General features: G+C 37.0%; 1 protein-coding gene across 5 annotated transcripts in view; it reads right to left on the reverse strand.

Moving 5' to 3' along the window:
• Nucleotides 1-219: 219 nt before the first annotated feature.
• ADGRG6 (adhesion G protein-coupled receptor G6) overlaps nt 220-26,324 on the reverse strand; it is a 115,432-nt gene continuing 89,327 nt past the window's right edge. For 4 of the 5 annotated variants that reach the window (XM_087774077.1, XM_087774079.1, XM_087774076.1 and 1 more), the window contains 10 exons: nt 24,939-25,055; nt 23,857-23,902; nt 21,962-22,068; nt 19,064-19,191; nt 17,430-17,698; nt 15,788-15,902; nt 14,409-14,692; nt 10,408-10,509; nt 7,878-8,030; nt 220-3,183 (listed from right to left, as the gene is read on the reverse strand). In XM_087774077.1, coding sequence (XP_087630203.1) covers nt 3,005-3,183; nt 7,878-8,030; nt 10,408-10,509; nt 14,409-14,692; nt 15,788-15,902; nt 17,430-17,698; nt 19,064-19,191; nt 21,962-22,068; nt 23,857-23,902; nt 24,939-25,055 — 1,500 coding nt within the window. In that variant the 3' untranslated portion in view covers nt 220-3,004. Of the gene's footprint in view, nt 3,184-5,557; nt 5,605-7,877; nt 8,031-10,407; nt 10,510-14,408; nt 14,693-15,787; nt 15,903-17,429; nt 17,699-19,063; nt 19,192-21,961; nt 22,069-23,856; nt 23,903-24,938; nt 25,056-26,324 lie in introns of all 5 variants that reach the window. The other variant, XM_087774080.1, reaches the window with a different exon arrangement.

Here is a 26,324-nt window from a genome sequence, read left to right on the forward strand (position 1 = left end):
ATTCACTGGATGGGGCATTGAGTAAATCACAAAAGGGAAAAGCTCATTCTGCAAAATACGTTCCTCTGATGAGATGGAGTTAATCTTGCACATTTATTTCCAACATTTTGGTTAGGCATGTACCTGTCTTGCATACGTAATAAACACAAGATTATTTTCCAGAATTCCATGGAATAACTTTTGTCATTAAACACTAAAAAAGAAAAAAAAAATCAACCATTCACTATTAAAAGACTTTAATTATTTGGAACACTAAAATCAAGAATGTTTACTTGAAAATGTTTCTTTCTACTTTAGTCCATCTTCAAACCTGTTACACTATATTCCGCTGACTAGTATTACAAATCACACTGACATGTTTCCTCATACTTGTAAAAGATAGGACTACAGTAAATTGTTTCACAAAGTGTTTGGAAAAAAACATATATAAGAAATGATTCTTTCCCTCTTCTTCTATGATGAAGCAGAAGCTTAGGTTTAAAGTAACACGAACACTCGTTATAGAGCTAAATATATTTGACATGTTTAACCTCACAAATAAATAAATATATACAAGGGAGGTTACAGCATGCCAACTACAAAGCAGAAGCTTTACGTTGTAGAATTGAGAGCATTCAAGAGCATCTAAGTGACACAGGCAGTTTAAGATTACTACATGGTAGTAAAAGAAGAGAAAAAAAATCTTAAACCAGCAAATACAGGTAGCTGTACATTAAACTGATAGTTAGGTTACAGCTCAGCTTCAGTCAGGATACTGTGTTTGCTTTTTGTTTATATTTTACTAATCTATTATGTTTTATTGATTCCTCATTTTTTCAGGAATGTTTGGTTTTCCTTCTCTTCACTTCTGAACATCTTAATCAAGTAGAAAACTCACAGTAAGCTGCTATGTGAACACTATTATCTACAGTAGTTAAGCAAGTGGGATGATAAAATATAAATTCAGTAAATGCTTGTACATAATCTCTCCCTAAATTATTTCCCTTATTAAAGATATCTGCAACACTCATCCCTGTTAATAATTACATTTTAAGTGAATCGGGTTGACTCTCATTCATACCACCATGTAAGTATTTGCAGTTACGAGACTGAGGTTTCGTTAAGTCTGTGTAGCGACAGCAGTGTTTCTGGACGGAATACCGTCAGTACATCCTCCTGCCAGGTGTTTGCAGTGCAGCCAGGGAAAATATGCTATTTGTGCGGTCACAGCATTAAACGATCTCTGCACGCAAAAGGGCATGCAAAGAGCAGAGAAAGGCACAAATCCACATCCCTAGTCACTGAACATCCACCCGCTTGGCAGCTGAAAAATCTCACAGCACAACTTTCTGGTCACCTTCTGAATACAATTAATTAAATATCTGGCTAAAAATATTTGGGGAAAAAAAAGCCTTTTTAAAAATGAAAATTTCTATTACAAAATTCTCCTTCTGAGAACCTTCTCCTCTGAAAACATTATTTGAAAATACATTTGATGTTTTGGCCCATGCTTTCAAGCGACATGTGCAGTTACCATTTTTACAAAACCTGTCATGGAGCAAGACGTGCTTCATGAGGAGAGATGCACTTTTGGCAGTCATGGCTGCGTGCTAATGTGTCACACATTTATAGAGATTAAAGCAAGTAAGCATTTTATGCTCTTGTCTCTTCTCTGCACACACACGCAACTCAGTGTCATTATGCACACAGAATAGCAATGCAAAATTTCCTAAGGTTGCCTGAACACTGTCTAAACTCTGTGCCTCTAACAACCTCAATCAAGTCAACGAACCGAGGGGGCAGGAGGGGGATACTGATACTGATAACGTTACGTGCCCAGAAAGATGTTATTTATTTATTACTGGTAAATGTATTCCAGGTTATTCTGACGTTGCAATGCCATCTGATGGAAGTGCCTATACATACAGTATATGTGAAGTACAGAGACTGACAAATAAACCCGTGGGCTTACAAAGTATTCATCTTGTCTTTAAATACTTGAACTTAAGTTTTAGCACCGTTCATTGTTCTTAGATTGTCTGTGGTTCACATTGTGGTTTCCTCTGTCATATTTACTGTGTGCATTATTACAAACATATGTGTGGAGAGAGATCTAGGTATATATTTATATATCTATATATAGTTGAATGTCTTCTATTTTGTTTAGTGAAAAAGAACATTAAACATAGAATTTTGATGGGAGATGCTGCATTTCATACATACCAATCAATAAATGTTGAAACATAACTTTGTGTAAACTTTGCATTTACCTGTGTACTTGTTCTGCACAGATGCACATGGTATGTACAAATGTCTGTTTCCATATGTATCAATGGGCTTAAAATTTGCAAGAGTTACTAGCAACCTGCATGCCCTTCTCAGCCAGCACATCTATGTAATAAGTGTGTTTCTATGTATGTGGATACAAAATAGCCCAAATTTACAGCACATACTGTTTTGGTAAGCAGGATTTGCATGATTAGGTCTATTTAGTCAAAAAAGGTTTATAATAACCCTTTAACACCGGTGTTAGGGTTTTATTCACTTACAAATAAAGAACAGACAGCACTAGACAGTCAAGAAGCAAGAATCTAACAAGTGTCGTAGGGGAAATCCATATTCTTCAAAAGAAAAAGACCATCAGTTCAGTAAGAGCTTGCCTGTACTGCGTGACATGTCTGCTATTTTCTCCAGGAGTCAAGACTTGCTTCTGTTTGGACTATATAATTTAGTTAGGCTTGTGGCTTTTCATTCTTAAAAAATATTTACACAGGATTACAATTAGCTGTCCAGGCATCATGTTGGCTGGCACACGTTTAAAAACAGCTCAATACCATGGTGGAAAATTGCCTTTTTCCACAACAGTAAAAAGGTAGAGAAATTGGTCCTCAAGTGGAAGCTGTTAACAGGAGAACATTATAAACTGGGAAAAAATAACTAAACAGGTCACATTCTATGACATGTAGTATTCTCAATTCCAGACAGACTTTTGTCTTCCTTAGGTTCAAAAAATTCAGAAGTTCAGTTAGAACTTTGTGCTGTGACTAAATGTGTCGGACATGATGATATTTTTATAGAAGTTGTCGGAGTGAGGATTGCAGTATCCCTTGACCTTGTCAATAACCTGGTGGACAGGGATGATTGATGTCTGTTCTCCATCCTCTTGGGCAAATTTTGAAGATGGCTTGTCAAGAAAAACATTGTCTAGGAAGAGGAAAAGGCAACGAGAAGTTAGGGCTTCTTAAGCAAATTCATAGTTTAAGAGGTGTGTCACTCCCACATAGATATGCCTTCAATTGCCACTACTGCTGAATGAAATTACTGCCCTAAAAGCCAGCAAACAACTTTTTGGCTTGGCATTGCTTCTTCTAAATTCTTTTCGGCCACCTGGTTTTGTGGGCCGACCTCTCAGGTCTCTCTTGAAATTATCCCCCTATTATTTTACCTAAAGTGTAAGTGACTCCTACGACCCTTTCATATATTAATTTACTGTTGATGCTTTGAGTCTTATGAACTAAAAACATTTTGATAGCACTGGAAAAGGGGTGACCTCCATAACATCTGGCAAATAATATCTTCATATAATAAAGTAGTGGAAAATGACGGCAAATGGATTTAATTATTTCAACAGTGGAGGTTTTAAGCTATGCACAGAAATAATGTATTCTGGGCAGAATGTAGCAGAAGATGACTTGCATCCTAAATCAGATAACCAGAGCCAAAACTGGCCTAAACTTTGTGCTTGCCTAGCATCACTTTGTCTTTTCCATAATGAGGAGGGTGCAGATTGAACAACTGAGGGGAGGAAAAGACACAGAAAACTGGCATCCCTTCAGAGTTCATGTGCTATAAGACAAGGGTGGAGCTGAAGAAAAAAGGGAGCAAGGCAATTCCCAGCCAGGCTGGGAAAGTCTGCTTCAGCAGCTAACGGTATTGCTGTTCGGAGAACGGTCAGTAGGTAGAGCTCATGTAGTGAGCAATGAGAAGGAGAGAGCCTGTACCTCATTTTCTCAAGTACATTGTCCTAATGAGCTTTCTTATCTCTTCCTCTGTAGTGAATAAAGATGGAATTAACTCTCATAAGCCAGGCAAGGTTTGGACCATTGCAAGCTGACAGTAAGATGGAGTACCCTGTGAAGCAATGTTTTCTACAAGTGACATTTTTGATGGCTGTTTACAAGACCTTGGTGAAATCACCCTCAAAATTTTCTTGGTAAAGGATCATTTAACGATTTTTCATATTATTTAAACTATGATTTCTTATAAAACTTGTTTCTTATAGAAATAAATCATTAATTAAAAATCAGCAGAAAAGTAACCCGCCCCTGCAGAAGTCATGATATCAAGCCATGAAAGAGTATAAAGTGTTGCATGAAGGAGAAATGGATTGCAGAGTGAGAAAACAAAACAGTTGTACTCATGAAAAAAGAAACAGGCATGTTCAGGCATATCAGAATGATTTTTTTTTAAAGCACGCAAGAATGTCCATGAATCACAGCAAATCACTCCATGTCCAATAGCAAACTTCTGGGTACTGTGTGTCTTTCAAATGTACGCACTTATTAGCCAATGGTACTGCATTTTGGAGATTTTCTACATATTGAATACCTTATTATGAAGAAAAGTTAATTCTTAGTCTTTAGGGAAGGTTTTTGAAATTCCTTGCAAATATGTACTTTTTTTTTCACAAGGCATCATTACATTGTTAAATACCAGCTATTTCCTCACGAAATTTGCATGCACAGGAATTATGTAAGTCCTTTGAAACCAGTGGGGCCCTCTTTTTTTAGCTCATTGGGCTTCACACCCACGTACAGGGTTAAAATCCTGTATCACTGAAGTAAATGGGAATTGTACCACCAAAATTCACTGCAGAAATAATGTTAACTTCTAATTCATAGTAGTGTTATATATGGTATTTAAGTACTATGTACAACAAGTTTGTGTCAGACTCGTGACAGCAGGGCCACAAGATGGCAAAGTGATTTCTTTCATCCACCCAGTAAGGTCCACCCAATATTCATGTCCCAATCAGTGCATTCTGCATTCAACCAGCAGTTCACAGCAAGGCTTTCAGGCGTATATCGTTTGTCATTCAGACTTACTTTGGGTGTTCCTGGAGATGAAAAAAAAATGGCTAGACGACTAATCCCATAATGGCCATAGACCAAACAGAAATACAATATGTTAAAATTCCTGTAATAACTTTTAAAAATATTAAAAAAAATTCCTAGGACTCAATCAGATTGTTTTTGCTTTTTAATGTATGCTTTGTGTATGGGTGTTCCAACTTAATCTCCTTTCCCCAGACTATGGTACACAGGCATTAATGTCAGGACACGGTCTGTTTTCTAAAACGGTATCTTCCAAATGCTTCATGCCCCATGCAGAGTGCAGACACCCAGAGTTTGAAGCACACTTATCCTTTGATTCAGCATCAATGGCGCAAGATGTAATAGTGAGAAACAAGCAGTGTTTCTGATTAGCGAAGTCCTTTGTGTCAATGAGGACATCATGCAAATGGCATCCCTCCACCCTGTTCAAACCATGCATTCAACAAAAGCAATTCTCACTTTACCTGTAATGCTCCACCACTGATGAGGAAAGGGCCTTAGAAGACATTATCTATACCACAAACACATGAATGCTTGTGTCAATTCCAGGGAGCACATTATAACCATATTAACAAGAGTTGCCAAGACACGTAGCTATTACATTATTTGCCTGCAATTTAGCTAAGACATCAAACGGAGAAGTTTAGCTGTGTTAAAAATCAGAATCTTAATGTTCCTTTCTATTATTTTAACACGTGAGAGGATATGTCAGTATTTAAAAACCTAGCATTAGCAAAAATTCCTTTGGAGTATCACAATAAAATATGTATTTTCAGAGGTCAAAGCAAAATTATTGCAATTCTAAAAATATAGAGAAAACTGTGGTATTCCTTTAATGTCCCTTAATTCCCTTAATAAACAATCACATTACAAACTACAACTACATTCCCAACTGAAATCCCTTTTAAGAAATAATTTATGCATGGGATTAAGCTCACCACTTTTGAAGAAAGTACATAAGCATGTTCCTAACTGCAAGTTTCTTTTAACTTACTGCTTCTTATCTGGAACTGTTTTATTGTTTTGCTTCAAGAATGCATTGCAAAAACTCCAGCACTAAGTCTCTTTAATTGTCAGACTGATAAGAAGCCCTGACACCAACAAAAGATTTAAGCATATTTTTATCATTAATCCCAATACCAAGGGTCTAAAGGTTGATCTGCCATGAGTACAAATAGGAATTCTCTGTCTGCAGAACAGAGAATGCTCTGCAGCGGAAAGGGCATGACGCTCTCCTCCTCTACTAATAAATTAACAGTAGCACTGTGATCGGTGGATATTATAGGCGCTGTTTGAGGAAGAGTGGTGACAGAAATGTCACTTCATAGGATAGAGAGCTGAAGACAGCCTGCTCAGGGCAGCTGGGCACCTGGCACATCAAACCTGAGATGGCAGCAGGGACAGGCACCCTGGTGAGGCAGGTGCCAGCTGTGTGCTCCCAGTGCGGCTGTGAATGGCAGTCCTGAGACCAAGCTCAGGTACACGGGAATTTCTAAGATACCGCTCATTTTTACTGCATTCAAAGCAAATGTACTTCATGTATATTCTTGATAACCAAAGAAGATTTACACTCCTAAAACACCTGGTGCACAACGCCTCATGCTAATGGATGCACTGAACATTGGTTAGTGAGAAAATAACAATGTAACTCTTAAAAAAGGGGATTTCTAGACAAAAATTGTATGCCTAACTGAACTAGGTAATGATCATCGATAAAAAAAAAGAAGATATTTCCTAGAAACTATGCCACATATCAAGAAAGGAGACTGTGCCATCATAAATGAGACATTGGAGACTTCTGAAAATAATTTATGCTTAAGAAACAATGTAACTTTCCTTCCAGTAAAATCATATATTTCATATCTAAACATTGCTTCTAACAAGTATTTTAAAGCAAGTAAACACATCTTTGGGTTAAATATGTGTGCAGATTTTATTTCCACTATGTTTCAGAAGAGGATTCTGTAATAATGTTACGTGACTTTATACAGGACAAAAACATGAGTTCACAAAAACCTAGTAACAAAAAAATTTGAACTATTTAAGTGATTTTCTGAAATATTATCTCAGACATAAGCAGATTTGCAAATCATTCCAGCTCCTCTCTTTTTTTGCTCCTTTAAAGTGTTCTTAAAATGAGTTCATTTTTATGGCATACATAATGAGTAGAATACAGATGATGCCTTCTATTACATATACCATTGACATTTAAATAAATAAGCAGGAGATATGGCATATTAGTTGTAGAAGGGAAAGACAATGCATACTGTGGGAACACAGTATCAATTTCCAAGTAGCCTCCATTTGTCTCTTTACCCATAAATGTGTTAGAGTTAAATGGAAGCAGTTTGTCCCAGTGAATCAACTGTGGACTTGGGTTCAGAAGACTTGATTCTTATTTCCAGCTGTGCTGCTAGCTTTCATGTTACCTTGGGCAATGAACATTATCTCCCTGTGCTTTGGTTACTCTGTGTTTTCAATGGGATAATAAGACTTACCTTCTTCTAGCCAAAGAGGTGAAAATGCTATAAAAAAAGTAAGGTTTGCTTTCGTCATGCCTAGTTTGTTTAGTATGGGAACATATCCAGATCAGAATTATATATTGGATGTGTTTTATATTAGGTTAAGTTTCTTATTAAAATGTTAACATATATTCTAAAAATACTAAAACTATATAAATTGGTGAAATTTTCTCACATTAACCTTTGGGTAGAAATCCCTACTGTACCTTTAACATGAAACTACTTATTTACAGATGCACTGTGTTACAGTGCAAGAACTCACCTGTATGGCTGTTTCGTTTGCAATATGTATTTGTTGTAGATTTTGATTTGGATGTTAAGTAGGTTGAATTGGAGCCGATGGAACTAGAGGATAAGGATTTCCCAAGATTATCGGAACTCTTCTTTATAATATTGGTTGCTGTTTTGCTCCAATCTAAAAATGATTGAAAATTTTTACATAAATAATTACCATAGGTACTAAATGCCTAATTTTCTCAATTATGAACATTTCAAATATCAGATGCATTTCTTGATGTTGTTTATAACAAACAGCCTATCCTTTTCCTGTCAGGTAGCCTCTTTGGTTCTTAAGAAACACAAGAACTATTCTGACTTGATTTATTTTGCTGTTTACCACAGTAGTTAAAATTGGTGGCTCTAACACTCTAACAATCATTTAGCTGGATGGCAGAACTGTAACATCTGGCTTTCCAGAATGCAGGAGAGAAGTGAAGATCTGTAGCAGTATAAGGATGCCACAGTTTCATCACCTGAAGAGAGGGATAGATAGGAAAGGGATTGATAGGAGCATTTACAGAGGTCGAACGATGTTCGAGGGCTTGATCTGCTGAGGTAAATACTACATACTAGTGGATTTGCACTTGTTGTTACAGGGTTTAGCATATCAGTGCACTATTAATAACAATGAATAATAATGGTTATTCAGTAGTTCACATTTGAAGAGTTTTGTCCGAACCATTAACATAACAGTCTGTTATACCGGAACAACTTACAAAATTAAATTGAGTAACTAATACCAATAAACTTATTGAGGAAAAATGACACTGAAAAACTCATCACAAGTATCCCAATACCAGTAGAATAAATGTATCTAACTACTTTTGTATCATATACTTGCAGGTAAGTACAGGTAGTTTCACACTTTAGTCTTGTTGTTGTTATTCACTGTATTGCAACGAAATTCACAAAATGGAAGAGAAGTCCAAACTAAAGGCACATGGGCCACTTTAGCCTTGATTTAAACCAAGACAAATATTTTATCCTAAATCTTTGCTATAGCGTATAGGTTACTATTTCTCTGATCTAGCTATGGCAGTGTTGCAAAGCTTTGGCTTGTTTGTTTCTTCGCTTTATCATACCATGCCCTAAAGTACACTTCAATCGGATAGGTACGTAAGTTCACATTTGGCTTATATTTCATTGTTCACTATGTGCCTGCAAACTGTGTCAGGTTCATGAAGAATAAAACCAGCCGGTGGTGATGGACTGGTTAATGCTAGGTGTAATGATAGCACATTAACTATACCACTGAAATACTCAAATCCTTCAGGTTTTTATTTCTATCGTACCCACAAGCTGCCCAACAGCAGCATAAAAATCTGGAAATAATTTGATCCATCTGTGTTTTCCAGTTCAGGAGTTACAGCATGAACCACATGGAAATTGAACATATGAAACAATCTGGATACCTGATCTGAATGAGCACACTTTTCCTAATTTGTATTAACTCTCTGAAATCACGAATCAGGTTTTCTTACTACATAGTCAAAGTATAAATGTTTTATAGTGTACAATGAGAACGCTTTCCCTAGACAAAACAGAGCAAGACAAAGCAAGAGTCTTGATGGCAAAGCAGTTACTTAAAACCTTGAAACAAACCTTGGATGGAAAAGGACACAAGGATATCTGGAGCACTGTTATTATCTGGGATAGACTGGCTTACCTTACTAGGCAATGAGCTTACGCCACCTTATATCAACTGTAGATTTCAACACTAGTCATTGAGCAAGAACCATATGAGCAAGAAATTATATGGTCCAAAATCATTACATCAGACAGCAAAGCAAGATCCAGTTGCCTAAACACAGGAGTCTAATGCCACCCGAGATGGCCAAAGGTGCAGGAGACTATAAATGCAGTGTTCCAGGTGTTGCACTTCGAAGTGTCCAAACTAACCGCTCTCCTTTCTCTCTGAGAATCACAGATAAAGATGAACTTCAATTCTGGAACCTAATCAGGCTTCTGCTAAGGGAATTTTCTATGTTTTTGAGTCCCTAATGGTGTCTCTGAATTATATGGTGAAGGACAGAACAGTTTGAAAAGGCAAAGATAAAAGCAAAATATGTCAGAGTATTTCTATCTGCCTTTTAAGAATTGCTCCTACATCAACCTAACAGTCCACACAATTCAGTCAACAGACTGCAATGTAGGAGAAAAGGAATGAGTGGCTTTTGAATGACAGAGTTTGAATCTCTGGATCTTTATTTAAATTTTTTTTTTTTTTCAGGGTCCAAAGGGCCTTCCAAAACCATGCTTACAGCACCACAAAATTTACCAGCTGCCTTCAGTGGAAAACTGAAAGAGAAGACTTAAGAATTTTTATGAAGTGGTATCTGAAAAGTCCCTTGGCAATTGTTAGTACTGAAGTGAAGTGACAGCCTATGATTAATCTATTTTTCCACATCTCTGGCTTACATTTCATAACATTAAAAATAACATAGCAAGCTGTTCACCTAGACTTTTATGGACTACTGCAGCATCTAAGGAGGGGAGCTGTGAATTGCTTTTACCTGAATTGTCTGCCAGCCGGAATCTGCCACAACAGAGATGTCTCCTCCATTGTTTCTGCACATTTTCTTTCATAGCGCAGTGGAATACAAATATAAATAAACCTGCATCAAAAGCAAATAAACAGCAAATGAAGCATGTATTTATAAATAGACAGATTAACTAAAATCTGCCAGCAAAAGACTATGAAGTACAAGCAAAGGAAAAATAATAAAGTTTTCTTCTTGGCATCTATGCCTCATTTAAGAGGTATGCAAATTAATTAAAGCTTTCCCATCCTCTAGCTGCTATATAAGTGCTTGGGATATCAGAAGAGAGAGAATAGGACCCCTTTTATTGATACTGTGGATTTAGATCCTGCTCAATGTGGATCTTTTAATTATTTTCTTTGGCTTAGAGGAAAATAATTAAAAGGTTTTATCTTTGAACCAAATGAATATTTTGCAACAGCAAGAGCCAGACTGCAAAGTAAATACAGACACAATTATATTAGCAAGAAGATATTTTATCTTCTCTGGTTCCATATCTACAGAACTGTGGGCTGTATCCCTTTAAAACCAGAAGTCTTGTAATTGGCATTAAAGAGTGCCCTGAAAAAGCACACTTGGATGTATGTGCATCACATGCATGTACTTGAAATGATTATGAAAATGGTAAGAATATGTTCACAAGTACTAATTAGGTGTCCAGCTACTTATTTCTGAAGAAAATTACCTGGTTTGTGCATGCAATTGCAATAAATGTGTTTAAGAATGTTTTTGTAGAGTTCATATTTCTCATGCAATTGTATAATCTTTGTTTTCAAGACAGAAGATAAGCATCTACCATGTGGTAAAGAAGGTCTTAACTGGGTGTATGGTATGATTTCATCATTCTACAGAGGTACTTTGGAGCTAAATATAGAAAGTTGGAAATTTCATATGCTCCTGGCGCTTCCCAGGCAGGCACTGGCTGTGGAATCTTCTGTTGTTCTCTGGCTGGGCCTGTTCTTGTTTTACTTTTACTCACTGGGAGAGGGCCATCCTGGGGCTGAACACCTGATGGCAAAATGTTACTGCCAAATCTCTTGATTACGTATTAAACATGAATAAATGCTACATAATGTGGGCAAACAGGGCTAAGGGCCATCCCCTAAGACTGTTCCTTTATGATCATCATGAGTAGCTCCGCATATTAATGCCTACTATGTTTCAGCTGGTAGAACACAATGGCACGGTATAGCTTGGAAAAAACTGTGCTGGTGCATAAAATTATCCTCTCTCCTCCAGAGTGCTGAGGTCTAATTTTGTGTGAATGCTTGTCATTGAACTGGATTTGTATTTGCTTATAGCCATCAGGCCAGGCTGTGACCACTGAGATCAGTTAACTTTAGGTAAATGCTGTGTCATGAAACTTATTTTTTGCAAATTTTTTCAAGAGCTGATGGGGAAAAAAAAAGGAGAAGTACAATTTAAGGAAGGCAAACACACCTTAATGCATCCCATATGCAAGCTCTGTTGAATTATGGTTACTATGTTTGCATTTAGTAAAATATTTCTGTGTGTGATTTGTTTTAAGCACAGCGTAATTCCGGTGCAGTCACCAGCAGCTCTTACAGACTTAGAGTTATGCAGTTGTTTGTGGCCCAAAGTACCTCTTAGGACTTCTGCACAGCTACAAACTTACTAAATCGATGCTTAATTAAATTGTGGTGAATGTCTGGAACATTCTGAATGGTTAAAAAAGAAAATGCATATGTCTATAGTAATACAAAATGAATGTACTGCATTAAGTACTTTGCCTTTGCCCTGTCTGGGCTTGGTCTCTGAATTTTTTTTCTCTGTATTTCATTATTCAGTAAGTTTACAATGTGCTTTAGTAATACAGCTTTGGTTTTGTTTTGCAGAGCCAAATCAGATGCTAGGCTTGGCTCTAGCTTGGTTCTGACTTGAAAGTATTTGGCTTGCCCAGGCATATATATAAAATGAGCAGCCAAAAAAGAGATGTTCCCAGATTTTTTACTCTGAGCATCAAAGAGAGAAAAATAATTTCCTATGTAGATGAAACAGCAAAGTACAGTAACACCAGTAGTTGCTGCAATTTACTTTTTCACTGCCAGTGCACAGAAAACTAGGTTGATGGAGGCTGCCGGTATAGCTTAAAATATTAGTGCAGTTTTCAAAAACTTGCAAGAGAGAATAAACATATTTACTGAGGGCTCAATAACTAAGCTCATGCTAATACTGATGCAAGACTTGCCATACTGACCTGCTTTTTGCCACTAGGAAATGCTTCCTGATCCAAATCCTAAATTTTTCTTTGCTCCATTCCATCCCCTTACTGCTACATGTTCACTACACCAGTTGTATGTGATTTTAAACATCCTCGTTCTTGTTTCTTTAGCTTTGCCTAGCTCTTTCCGACACAGTAATAAGCATTTTCAGATATGGGATTGTTATCTCCTGTGCTTGATATGACAGTCCTGAACATATACTGTGCCATCTTTGCTACTACAATCCGTGAAATGCTCATCACCCTTCTTTTTTGCATTTACTCCTCAGGTTTTTCAGTTTCATCTTCTGACTTAACTGCCTTCCAAGCATTCATTTTCCATTGAACAGTGCTATTACCCCACAGAGACTTAAGCAGTGGTGGTCAACCTTGTGTGCACTCTGCACATACAAGCTTAATTGATTGCACTGGAAATTCTGGTTACAGAGAACTTGTTGAATTTGATCCTTGGCACGCTTTTTGGAGTTTTAATCTTTTTTCATGTTCTTCCCATACTTCTAATCTCTCTAGGCCCTTCTGAATTTCTAACACGGGCACATTGCAGCAAGTACTTCATTATGCTGCTAGGGGAGTATCAGCATCCGTCCTTTGGAAAAAAAGTCTTTAGTAAGAACACCACATCCAAACAATTTTTGCCATCTTGCCTAGCATTTTAGGTTGAAACTGAACCAAACCAAAACCCACAACATTATTCTCTTTCCACGAAAGCTCAATAAATCTTTTAGCACAGTAAATACGTCTCAACTGTAACAGATAAAATCCACACAGCATAACATTAAGTACTTTTTCCATAAAGGGAAGATATTTTGCTGACCCTGGGAAAATTTATATTTTACCTCAATATTTGTGTGGCATAACACACAATCCTCCAATGACATTCTCGGGTTTGGTTTTTGTTATGTTTTTTTGGGGGCAAATTTATTTTTTATCTCAATATGTGTGCGGTATAACCCATGCCTGTCCAATGACCCTCCTGGGGTTTTCTTTTTGTTATGTTTTTAGTTGTTCTTTATTAGCGGGTAGGGCAAGCGGAGGGGGAGATTCTTACGTCATTTGGTACGTACGCAAATTTCAGCTCTAAGCTGAAATTCTTTTAAATGTCAGCTATATATTTCTGTAATTTATAACCATTTGATTATAATTTATAGCATTTTTCAGAAGGATGAACTATATTCAAAAAGTAAAATATTCAAAACTTCAGTAAAGGAAGCAAAAATAAGCTGACTACTACAGTCACTGGATTTTCCTTAAAGAACCAAAGAATATCCCATATCTCAGTGCTATCTCTCCGCACTGAAACAGGACTGAATTTTGTTTTATTACCTTCTCATGCCTTAATAAAATAGTTATGAGCTTAACAGATTCCCTACAGGAATAAATTAAAGAAAGAAGCTTCCTATATTTGTCATAATCAGTGAAAGGAAATGTTGAAGGTCATACAGCATCTATCTCCACAGAGATCACTGCAGACAGTTAGTTAGTAATAGTAGTATTTATAATAAAGTACATTTCATTGAAAAGACCTTGAAACTAATTAATTTAACCAAAATATTCAGCCGATGTGTAGTTGGTATCAGTATTCCATATAAGGGGAAACTAATGATGTTTTAGTATCAAGGAAAGATCCAGAGAGCTTGGATCTGAGTTACCTAGTCAAATCACTGGATGTAATATGTCCCAGAACAGCAACAGCTCAAATATTATTTGTTCACAGAACAGAAATTCAGCTTACCTTGCAATGAATTGAAAATGGAGAAGAGGTATAGGAAAGGAAGAGTTAAGGGACCCCAGGCAAAAAAGGCAAAGCCCCACGTCATGCCTAGGAGGAAGGTCAGGCTGACCACACTACGGAGGTTCCTCAGGATCTCTTCCTTCAGGCTCCGATTAGTTCTTTTCCCGTTCCTCCCACAGATCTGCACCATCACCACAATAAACATGGCAACGTTCATCAGAAACATGATTACAAAGTAGCCGGCACAAGTCACATAAAAGACAACTTCATTCTTGATCCAGCAGCTGCAAAAAAATACAAAAATATGACCATTTTTAGATAAAGCAAACTATCCTCCAATTATTTATATGACTACAAGGAAAATCAGTCTATGTGTGATTCCACTGATGCAGGGCTATACTTTCAAATGAAACCTTTGTCCATGTTCTGCTTGTAAATAGGATGCAGCCCAGTGGCATCTTAAGTGTGACTATGGTGCATAGTAGTAGCATGTCAGAAATCTGACGGTTGTACCATAGTTTAGTTAAAACTATTTAAAAAGGAAATCTGACCTCAAATACAAGCTGTGGGAACTGCAATCCCATCATGGAAAGTTTAGACTCAGTATGAGTAGCTTCACCACTTTCATCTGTCTGAAGCATAGGACGCTTTAGTAACAGAATGGGCAAACTTGGATCTTCAGTGCCAAAATCTCAAGTTTCTGCTGCTTGAGCTAAAGGAGAACTCATACAGTTCTGGAGAAGAAGTAGGATGGGTAGCCCTTTGAGGTAGCCATTTGACAGTCAGCCATATGAGAGATCTAGCTTATTCCTCTAGCAGGAAACAGCTGGAATGCTTAACATGACACTTTAATAAAAATACAGAATGACATTTTTATTTATCATGATGAAGCTTTGCCAGGCAAGGAACAGAAAATGAAGTAACAAACAGAACAGTCACATAAAAATTTTGGCATTTGGAGATTATTATCTGGACATCAAGAGAAGAACATAGGAAGCTAATGAACTGCATTGACAAAAGGCTGATTTATTTACAAAGGAGAGTATTTTTATATTACTTCTTTCTTTGCTCTTACCGAGAAGATACAGCTTTTGCTTAAGATAAACCAAAACAGGTATTCTCATTTTATTTTCGTGACAAAACTTATGAATTATTCTTTTGCCAGAGGAGTGTTTCTACCTGGCATTGGGTAATGCAGATTTCCCTCCAATTTTTCTTATAGCCTACTTCACACTTCAGATTGAAATAATTTAGAAGATGATTTTTGCCCACTTTGCTTGCTTAATGTACCTCTGACTTTTCCAAAGCAGTCTGACCAATGCTAATTTTTTTCACAGACTGTAAATGCTAAATTGTAAGAGATTAAAAGAAATACTCACAAGTCGTCTCCTCCTTGCCCATTAGCGTCTTTGCCATATAACTCTTTGCCATAAACATGACTTGCATTTGTATTAGCACTTGCTAAAACAATTGCTATCACCAAAGCTGGCAAACCTGTAACACAAGAAAACTTGTAGTTTGATTTCAAACCTCCTAAACCTTCAAAATCACCAGGCAAAGCTGAATTATTCATGTGTCTATCCTGTTGCTTTAGTACAAAGTATCCTGAGGTAGTTCTATGTCAGAAAACTGCACAGAGAACTACAAGGAAACAATTTTTCACACAGTACAAATGTATAAAACTTTCCAAGTACTTAATGGGCATTAATGAATAAGCCTCATAATGCTCTCCAAGGTAGAAAATGTTATTTTAGTATTTGACATGGAAACTACAGTAGAATAATCTCCCTTAATTACTCAAAGTTAAATTTGCAATTGCACACAGGCTCTCCTAATAAAGTGAGAAGAAGCTTAACACACTATTACAAAAATGAGATCTAATGGAGGGATGATATTGGGATTTTTTTTTTTTTGAGGGATTTTTTTTTTCAGAGATGCTAATGTCACTTGATTAGGCTGGGGAACTGGGGAACTTGAACTTGAGCCTGTATATATCCTTTACTTAAATGTGCCCCAAAAAATGAAGTAAACTATACATTTTTAATAATAAGTTAAAGTGAATATTTTTGGAAAATAACAGACAACTACGTGGAAGAGAACTCTGTGCAGAGAGGTACAGCTCACACAAAAGAAATGTACGTTTCCTGACATGCCTTATTTACATGTCTTATCCTTGCTGTGACAAAACAGACTCAAAGGGGAAGAGGTTAATTTGCTCTTCCGACCACTGAGTCCTTGTCATCTGCTGAGGTTGCCAAAGAGGATGCTAGTTGCCAATGGAAAGACATCAATTATCAGCTGGGCTGAGGTCAGTGCTCTAGCCACGAGGTTAATGGTTTTGTATTGTGTTGTATTATTTCAAACACAATATGCGCATTCAGGAAGAAGGCACAGATTCCTGATATAGAAAAAAATGAAGAATAAAAGACTTGCTGCCTGAGCCTCGCAGTTATTTCTCAGTATTACATTTTCCATTTCAGTCCTGCAGTGTACACTGCTTAGGGCAGGCAGGATCTCTCTGTGGTTTAAACACTGTGCTGAAGCTCAGGAAACTTTGGTTGTTTCTGATTCCGCCATAGGCTTTGTACTTGCTGGCAAGAAACTTTAAGCTGGATTGAAAGCTTTTTGAAAGTCAATGCAAAGATCCCCATAGGCTTTGTAGTAACTGCAAGAGTTTCTGAATTCATTGTGTGCTGCAGTTCTCCACCTCTGATACGATACTAACATCTCCCCTCTCCCATTCTGGCCTCTGGAAAGTAAGATCAGATAATCTGGTCTCTCCGCTCCTCCTCATGCTGTGAGCTGCTCCGGGTGGAGAGAACAAGTTACGGTGTATTTGCACAGAATTATACAGGGGAACTGGGCGACAGAGAGGGCTGGCTGCACGCCAGCACTGCCATGGGGCAGGGGGAAGGAAACACCACCCTGATTTTGATTCTGCTCTGCATTTGTGATAGAGAGCTTTTATATAGCATCATTTCAAAATACATGCTATGTAAAGACCGCATCTACTGAACTCACCCCAGCCAATGATGCAAAACTTCAGTATGTATCGCCGTATATAGGTGTTGAACACTTTCACTAGAGCAATGTACATATGAACAGCTTCTAGTCCCATCCATGTAAAGGTGGCCAGAAGAAAAAAGTGCAAAAGTGCAGCTACAGCTATGCAGAGGCCATCTATGTCAAACGATGCAATCCAACCATCAAGCAAGAAGATCAGATTAAGAAAGAGCAGGGCTGTGCTCAGATTCATCAGGATTTTGGATGGATAATCTCTTCGCAACTTCCTAATGAGAGAAATACAGGTGCATATGATTAATTGGCTTCAATCACCCAAGTCGCTTACAGCAGCTGGATTTACCAGTTTACAAAGTAAATAAAAGCACAGGGATCTTCACTTAGCCATAATCTTTTGTGGCAATAAGGCATAGTGAAGTGTATTTCTTTGTGATATCACTGAAGGCTTCTGTTGGATGTGGTGGGGAAAGCCAGCACTTCTTTGGGCCTGTAACAAGCTAATTAACTGTCACAATATTTTAGCAACTGATTTATTATTAAAAACCTTTCAAATTAAATATAATACAATGTGGTTTGTACTTTAAGTGAAAATTGAAGAAAATGAAAAGAAAACTTTCAAAACACAGATGGACAGAAGCTCATCTCTGATCATTTTATATGTTAATCTTTGCTTAATTTTTGGAACATGTTCAGTGCTTGCTGTTGTTTTCTGTTGGTTTTTTGTTGTTTGTTTGTTTGTTTGTTTGTTTGTTTTTTGGGGAGGGGTGTTTAATAGGATCTTAGGAAGACTGAAGATCAAGTCAATTTTCTTTTTTAACTGATACAGATTGAAATGTATGAACCAAGGGGCAATCCAACAACTTCTGCCATCTTGGACCAGAACGTTATACCATAGGTAATGCAAGAGGAATGCAATCATTAGAGATATTTACAACTTGAAAACCCCCTTTCCCCTGCTCACTCCCCACCAACAAACTATCCTTCTTTAGCAGCTACTCTGTCCTGTCCTGTTACAGGCAGAATGGTTCCTTTGTGTTGATATAACTTCATTTTCTCTTTTCACTGTTCACAGAACTATATCACTTCAAAACTTTTGCATTTCCTTGAGTCACTTTGACATTTCAGTAGGACTGCTGTTGAAATTGTTGTAACACTTCACAATTTATCTTCATTTTATTTCTCTTCCCGCTTCTCTCTGAAGGGCTGCAGAATGTAATTGTTCTAGTTGGAAATTTCTCTTTTTATACTTAGGACTTGTTATGCTCACACAGGCAAGTTTTTATTTTTTTGTTTTACAAAAAGCCTGGTTGTGGATTTTAAAATAATACATATCCGTTCAGAATCTAGAGGATACTGTACTCCGAAAAGAGAAAATTTTGAGACACATTAGCCTTGCTGCCCAGCCTAAGCAGCACAACACACTGGAAACATGAGGAAAGGGTCTGACCTTATGTCCCCTTGAAAAAAATTTCCACTTACAACACTATGACCATGATTTTGCAGGTTGATTTTTTTTTTTTTAACATAGATTTCCCTTCCTAGACAAGTAACCACACCAACCATATAACTAATTTATTTTATTCATTGCATACAGGTACTTTCTTTTTGATGTTTCTCACAGAACTAACACTTACTCAAATGCAATATATGTCAGAAGAGTTGCAGCTGAAAATATAGCAGATATCCCACAGCCTATGTAAGTGATAAAGGTGAGGACCTTGGTATTCCGTGGGTCTATTTGTGTAACAGTTCTCTGAAGGTCCTACATGAGAGAGGAGGAAGAGGCATCGGTTATAGCAAACACCTTTTCCATGAGCACAACACTTGGTAATCAGTCAAGTAAAACTCAAAAGCACTTTGGCAATACCACTATAACCCTCACATTAGGGTTCACATTTACTGAGTATGCTTAGTCTATAGTCATTACACCTCTCACTTCCTTCCCATAACTCTTGAAAACTTTGTGCTTTAAGTACTATAACTGCTGGGATCAGCAGATAGACAGAGCCTGATACTGATCCTTATAATTCAGTACCAGGAATTCAAATGTCCTTCTCTGGAAAAATCTCCCCTTTTCAAACTTTTTAGTTCTGTTCCTTATAGACAACCCTCTTTAAGAAGATGTAAGATTTAAGAAAATGTAATTTAAAAGTATACATACTGAAATGTGCACCATTCTGGGGAGTTTCTGACATCACTTCTTGTTACTAAAAATTCATAAAAGTCAATGTAGCTAATCATCTACAGGTGAAACCAAGGACAAGATATTGCTTTTTGGTTTTATGGTCTGTTTTGACATGCAAACTACAGTTATAAATAGAATTGGACAAAAAAATAGTGACAAAGACAACATTTCAAAAAAAACTGGAAATGAAGCAGGAACATTCTGAGGATTTTTTTTCCAGTTTTCAGTCCAACTGTAATTGCCACATAGTACCGTCTGAGAATAAATGCCAGTGTTATTTCCTTTTTTACGGACAAGAAAAAATGAGAATGTTTGGATCTATATCACTGTGGAGTAAATGTGTGCAAATACTAACATATAATGGTGTCCATTCTACAGTCAGTGTAACTGTTGTCCCTAGCAAAACTAGCTAGCAAAAAGAAACCAACAAAATGCTACAAAACTTGCTGTTCTTCACAGGAAAAGGTAGGAGCTGTAAGCAGTTTTTTACACCCCGTCCCAATCTAATATGACAGTTTATATACATAAGGAGAGTGTTATTTGAAAATAATTTAATAGCTAAATTAAAGTAAAAAAAGATTATTCAAATGGAAAAGCAATTAAAAGGGTAAAACTGTATAAAAATCTATTGGAACACAGCCCAAATTCAAAGAACTTCTGCCTTATTTCCTCCTGCCACAAAAGAGTTCAAGGAAGTGAAGGGACTCATTGAATATATCCTAAAGAAAGCCCTTTTTTTCTCCCTTCGAGGATGAAAAGTGAAACAAGACCACAATTTAGCTTGCAAAAAGACAAAAAGCTTGTGGCTTTTTCATATCTACATCTGAGCATGACATGAAGAGAGCAGCTCTATTAAGAAGGCTCTGAAAGGCCAAAGCTGAAAAAGTCAGTGCATGTGGTTCCCTTGTGCAGTTAAGTCCTACATGTCACTGCAACAAGTTAAATCAAAACCAAATCCTTCCACAGCATTGCTGCAATCAGGAGCAAACATCTTTTCTTCAGGTATGTTTTAGAGGCCAAAGAATGTTAATTTCAGATGGAAAGAAACATTTCAGCCCATTACTGAGCACAAAAAAATGACCAAATATTAAGAAAAGATAGCAGTATTCCATCATTTTCATGTTGGGATTTTTTTCCTCTTGAAAACACTTCACACGTGCAAATTGCTGGAGGCACCTGAATGCTAGAGGAATTATGCTACTGGGGCTGAAGTGCTCTATATGGTTCCGTCTTTCATCTCCCCGATAGGCTATGCTCTACCTATCTCAGCTACCTAGACTGGAGACTTTGCTTAAGGCTCTGATAGAATGTGAGTTACACATTTCGTCCCAGCCCTCAGTGGGCAGACTTTTTCCAAGAGAAGGCCTGTGCTGCAATGCATCCTCAAAGCTGATTAAAGCCATTTATAAGAAAATAGCAAATATGAGTTTACACATTTCATGAAAGAAGGTATTGTTTTATACTTTTTGACATTAGACAAATATAAATCTTGTCAGATTTGCAACGTAAATTTGCAAGGGTCAATTTAGTCCCTTGAATCTCAGGATGAAAGGGAAATATTGTGCTCCCTTGACTTTTCATCCTCATTAGCAGTTTTACTTACTGTAGGACACTTTTCTTTCCCTGACTATATGAGTCTCTCTTTTTTTGTTCTGAAAACAGCACCTCAACTTTTTCTCCTACTTTTTTTTTCCTGCAAACAACTTCCCACTTTCCTGATCTTGAAATTTCAAATCTACGTAGACTTGTTTCTCATTCACTTCCCTCTTGTTACACCCTCCTGTCTCAGCTGCAGGTCATTTTTGTCAGATTATATTGTTAAGGGAAATGACAGGGACCCCCTGCACCTTAGGACTCATTAAGATAATTTTTTTCTGTTTCGCTAGTGGAAGTGTTAGTAGTGGGCCTTGGTTTTACAGTCCCTGACTTACTTTTTCACCCAGCCATGTCCCAGCTTTGAAGCTGGATGCTATAATATGCTATTTGTATTTCAGTGTCGCTCAGAGGTCTCAACCCCAGGTCTTTTGTGGCACAGTATTTTCAAAATATAGCATACTCTTATGGGCACATTTTACTTTTTATTTTATAATATTTAGCCACTTGTAAAGAACATAATCATAACAATATAACTTTATTCATTACCTCATTCCTGAATCCTTATCACTAGCTATTTTGTTATGAAAATATAACTTTATGACAATAAGGGGGAAAATGATGTATTATTATTAAAAATCATGTGCAAAAGGAATAACCCAAGCAACAAAAATGAGACTTGTCTTGACCCAAGACAAAAAACTGCAATGCAGTTCCTAGGAAAGATAACTTGGTGAACAGTGAGTTTGCCTACCATTAGGACCCCGAAGTGCGTGAGGTGGTTGCACAAGCAAACCGTCTCATTTTCATTGGACTCTGCATCCACTTGGCAGCCTGCAGGGTTCCAGCCACCATTGCCACCTGTCGAAATTAAACAGGAGAAACCATACTTTCCAACAAACTCATGCCACCCTCTCCTTTAACATTTCTCACTTCACCTTGTGCAAATGCAGAAGTGCTTTCTCAAATTGAATGAGTGAACATTAAAAACAATCAGGAAAGAAGCAAGTGTAAGATTTCCTAGTTTCTGCAGAGAATCACATGAGATGAGTGTCCCAGTAATGGACTACTGAGCAGAAGCAATAGATGGAGATCTACAATAAAGGTAGGGAGCTTTTTGGTTAATGAGGGATGAATAAGACCTACTATGTGGATCACGCATTACGACACACCTAAGTTTTACCCAACAATAAGATTGTTTTAGAACTCCCATTTACCACACTGATGTGATGTCTGCACCTGCCTCCCTCCTACTCATATATCCCCAGGCACATGAAAGCATTTATGGCCCAGGAGCAGAAGGTTCCACCCTTCCTCTCTGCAGCATGTAATGCAGAAGGTCAGGGTAGATAATCCCAATTATCCTTTGTGGCCTGAAGAAAAAACATGAAGTAAACTATCCCCTACCCGCCCCACCTGAAAAGGCCATTCCAAAAAATAAGTAGAAAGATTTTATTTAAAAAAATAAATGTTAAAAAGTAAAATTTGTATTTCTGATTACTTCTCCTTTCATTTTATCCTGCTAAAATATGGACTAACTTTGTGAAATAGTTCATATTCTCTGAACTCTTAAAGACATTTTTGCACAACTCCAGGCAAAACCCAGCAAATTATCTGACTGGCCCTAGAATTTTACCTCAAATTCAAGACAGAATCTCTCAAAAGACTGTGAAGATGTTCCAAACCCACTTAAAACTCTCCCCTACTTGAGCAGCTACTGAGAATAGTTTCCTCCCTGTGTGCTTCTGCTTTGATGTGCTTCTTAAGTTTAGCTTCCTAACTAGGTTATCTTTTTTTTTTTTTTTTCTCTTTTATGTCCTTCTGCATTCTTAGTTCTTCTGTCGAACTTCCTGCTTTCAGCTACAACTTTGGATGGTGAATTTTATTTCTTGCAAGACTCTCTGTACTAAACCGCTCCACCTCAAATCCTACTGCTAAGGACAGTTATTTCTTTGCTCTATCTCTGTTTCCATGGTAAAGAGAAGTAATGTCTCAGTAGTGATCTCTAAAACAGAAGGATCTGGAATGGCTTTGTCTGTGCAAAGGGTGAAGAGCTTGAGTTTAACATCACACATGGGTTAGGCAGTAGCAATGAAGAATGAGCTAAAATGATGCTTTGTTAATGTGTGTCTCCATATGCGACCTCAACGTGCAAACTGTCATCTTTTTACAAGGTACATGTTGAGTCTCTCTCTAAATGAAGTTTGTGTAATATAGTTCCTAACCTTCCGTGGAAGAAAAAACAGTTTAAGATTTGTAACAAGCACAATCTCACAATTAAATAATCCAACATTTTTATAATGGCCAGTTAAAAGTATGGCTAAGAAACATTCATGTGTCTGATTAGAATTACTATTTAATTTGCACATGCAGACAGATCAGTGAAAAACTACTATCAGGCACAGAAAAGTAGAGAAACTACTTACAAATTTAAAATGTTAACCAAATTTACATGCAAAACTTTTAGTAAGAATATTTAACATCTGCTGTTACAAGTGACCTCACCAACTAGAAAGGATGCAGTCTAAGATTTCACCTAATTCTGCAAGGACTGATTAATAAGCAAAAAGGCCCAAGACTGTGACCAATTTTAAAACTTAGACACCTTTATTCCCCTCATAAAAGAAATGACAGTATTTTTAAACTTACCATTTTTATTCATATCCCAGAAGACACAGGTAGGCTTAGGATCTTCCTAAGAACACATTAAAAGTAGATCTTTGATATCTCTTCAGACATAAACCAATCAACATATACCTTTACAACAGATGTTTTATTACGTATCTTTTCACTTAATAAGCAGAAGAATAAATATTTGGATTGTTGAAATTTTGTCTAGTGTCAAATTAGTACTTACTCTAGTAGATAGACAGATCTGCCCAGATTATAAAATCTAGAGCACTCTTCCTCTGCACTGTTCCTTTTCCACATCCTCAGAATAATGCAATTTTGTTGTCTCACTAAAGTTATCCATGAGTATGATGCCTTTACAGAGTCTACAGTGGAGGTTGTTTTGTGTGACTTTAAAATAATCATTATAATGAAATGTAAGGTAAAGTTAATTGAATTGTGAAAATTATGAACCAGGTTCTCATTACATAAATTACTTAGGTATCGCATTTTAACATCTTTCTTAACTTCTCTAGTGCTATTGTCTCTTTTAGAGTAGCTACTGACACGTCTGAGAACAGTCAAGCTCACACGTTTTTTAACTGAAACAGTATGCGCCAAAAGGTTGCATTTGGTCTGTATTTCCCTAAATGAATTGCAGTCATCTTTTAACAATGTGGTTCTGTCCATTCTTCCTTTGCTGAAAAACACATAACAACAAAATAACTTGGGGAACTATTAACAAAGCAATTCATGTTTGATCAAAGAATTGAAGACGTTCTAAAGTTCCAGTGTAATAAATCGTGTCCCTGGTCACTGGTCACGAACATGGTCACGAACAGAGGTTTTGCCTACCGTTATTGGCACACAAATTGCCTCTGAGTGGCAGAATCAGTAGTCTTTCAGATAAATGTTAGCTCATGAATGGAGTAGGAATGTGTGAGGATGGGAGAGGTTATTTGGTTTTACTTTTTGCTTACTTGCTTTTGTTCTAGAGTTTTTATTTCCATTTGAGTTTATGTTCTTACTCAAAATCTATCCAAATCAATCAGGCTATATGTTCAGCCTTTACTATATATAATCTGCATTCCTGTTCCTCTGAATAATCAGTCTTGTCTTACCTGAATTTTGGTATGCTTAATTGTAACCTTCACGTAATCCTGAAGGTCCTGAATGGTTATGTTTCCAATACTGCATGCCACCACAAAACTGGTCAAATTGGCAGGATTTTCTGCATCCTTTGAAAGATTCAGAAAAATATAACAAATGCTTACACAGCACATAACATAAAAGCCAGGGTACACAGTTTCATTTTTGCAGTGTGCCAGAATAAATGAGTTGTCAGCATTTCTACACTTTTGATCACACGTTATAAGAACATTATATTTATAAAATCAAATTATAGGTTTGCCTCATGGAAGTTTCCCTGTTTTCCCTATAGTCCTAAACATATATAGGCACAATCATAGAGAGAGGTTAGAAGGCATAAATTCCCCTTTTGATCATTATGTCTGATGCCAACAAAATTATAACTCAAACAATGTAGCAGATAACAACCCATGATATCATTAGCTCATTTCCCTAAACAAGAATGAACTAGCTTTCTTATCTTATTGTCGATGCTCTCCTTTTTAGCAGATGCAAAGTTTTTGCGGAATAACCTATTTTCTGTGTATAGTTGTTAAATCATCCTCCATCTTACAGCAAATGACTAAGAAGTAGTAAACAAATTCAAAGCAATGTTACATACTGTAGGAGATAATATTTTCTGCAAAGTTATCACTGAGCAATGCCAAAGATGGGAATTTAAATAGAAGACTGATGTTATCATTGAGCAATGCCATTTCTAACGTGCAGTCAAAAGTACCAGGTTGAGAATTTTCCAAAAGAGAAGTTTTCCTTGGAAACTGATGATTTATTAAAATGGAAGTGCTTTGGGAATACTATTTTCTTTTGATGAGCTTCCATTGAAACCTGCATAGTTACATGCCTGGTTGGCCTTATGGGAAGCTGGGAAGCTTGGGTCACTGCCGGCAGCAGATCTTAGGTCAAATGAATTCTATTGCCACTCACTTTCCCTCCAAAAATCTGGGCTGCCAAACTCCTGAACCCCCCCTGATTCCTTCAGTCTAGGGGTTTTGTTACCCTAAGAAGATGTCAGATATTAGCTCAGCACTGGGCTAATGGATCCCACCACTCATGAGAGACAGAATAGCTTCAGTTATTAAGTGCACATTATCCTGAGAAGAATATTTCATTCCTTAAGAACCACATCCAAGAGTTTTCAAACACAGTATTTCAGATTATACTGGAGCTTTGTGACATAATTTCCTAAAAACTTAAAGATTGCAGAGGAATCAAACTGCAGTTTTCTAGACAGTTCTTGAGCATTCAAACAAGAAAAAACCTCTTGGCTACCACCTAAATTTCAACATCTGACAAAGTCTATGAAAGCCTTTGGACAGATTTCTATGGGTTTCAGCAGATTCTGCCTCTAGCAGATAACA

This window comes from Nipponia nippon, unplaced genomic scaffold (assembly GCF_047370975.1).
Source record: "Nipponia nippon isolate SJK-2023a ecotype South Korea unplaced genomic scaffold, ASM4737097v1 scaffold_4, whole genome shotgun sequence".
NCBI lineage: Eukaryota > Metazoa > Chordata > Aves > Pelecaniformes > Threskiornithidae > Nipponia > Nipponia nippon.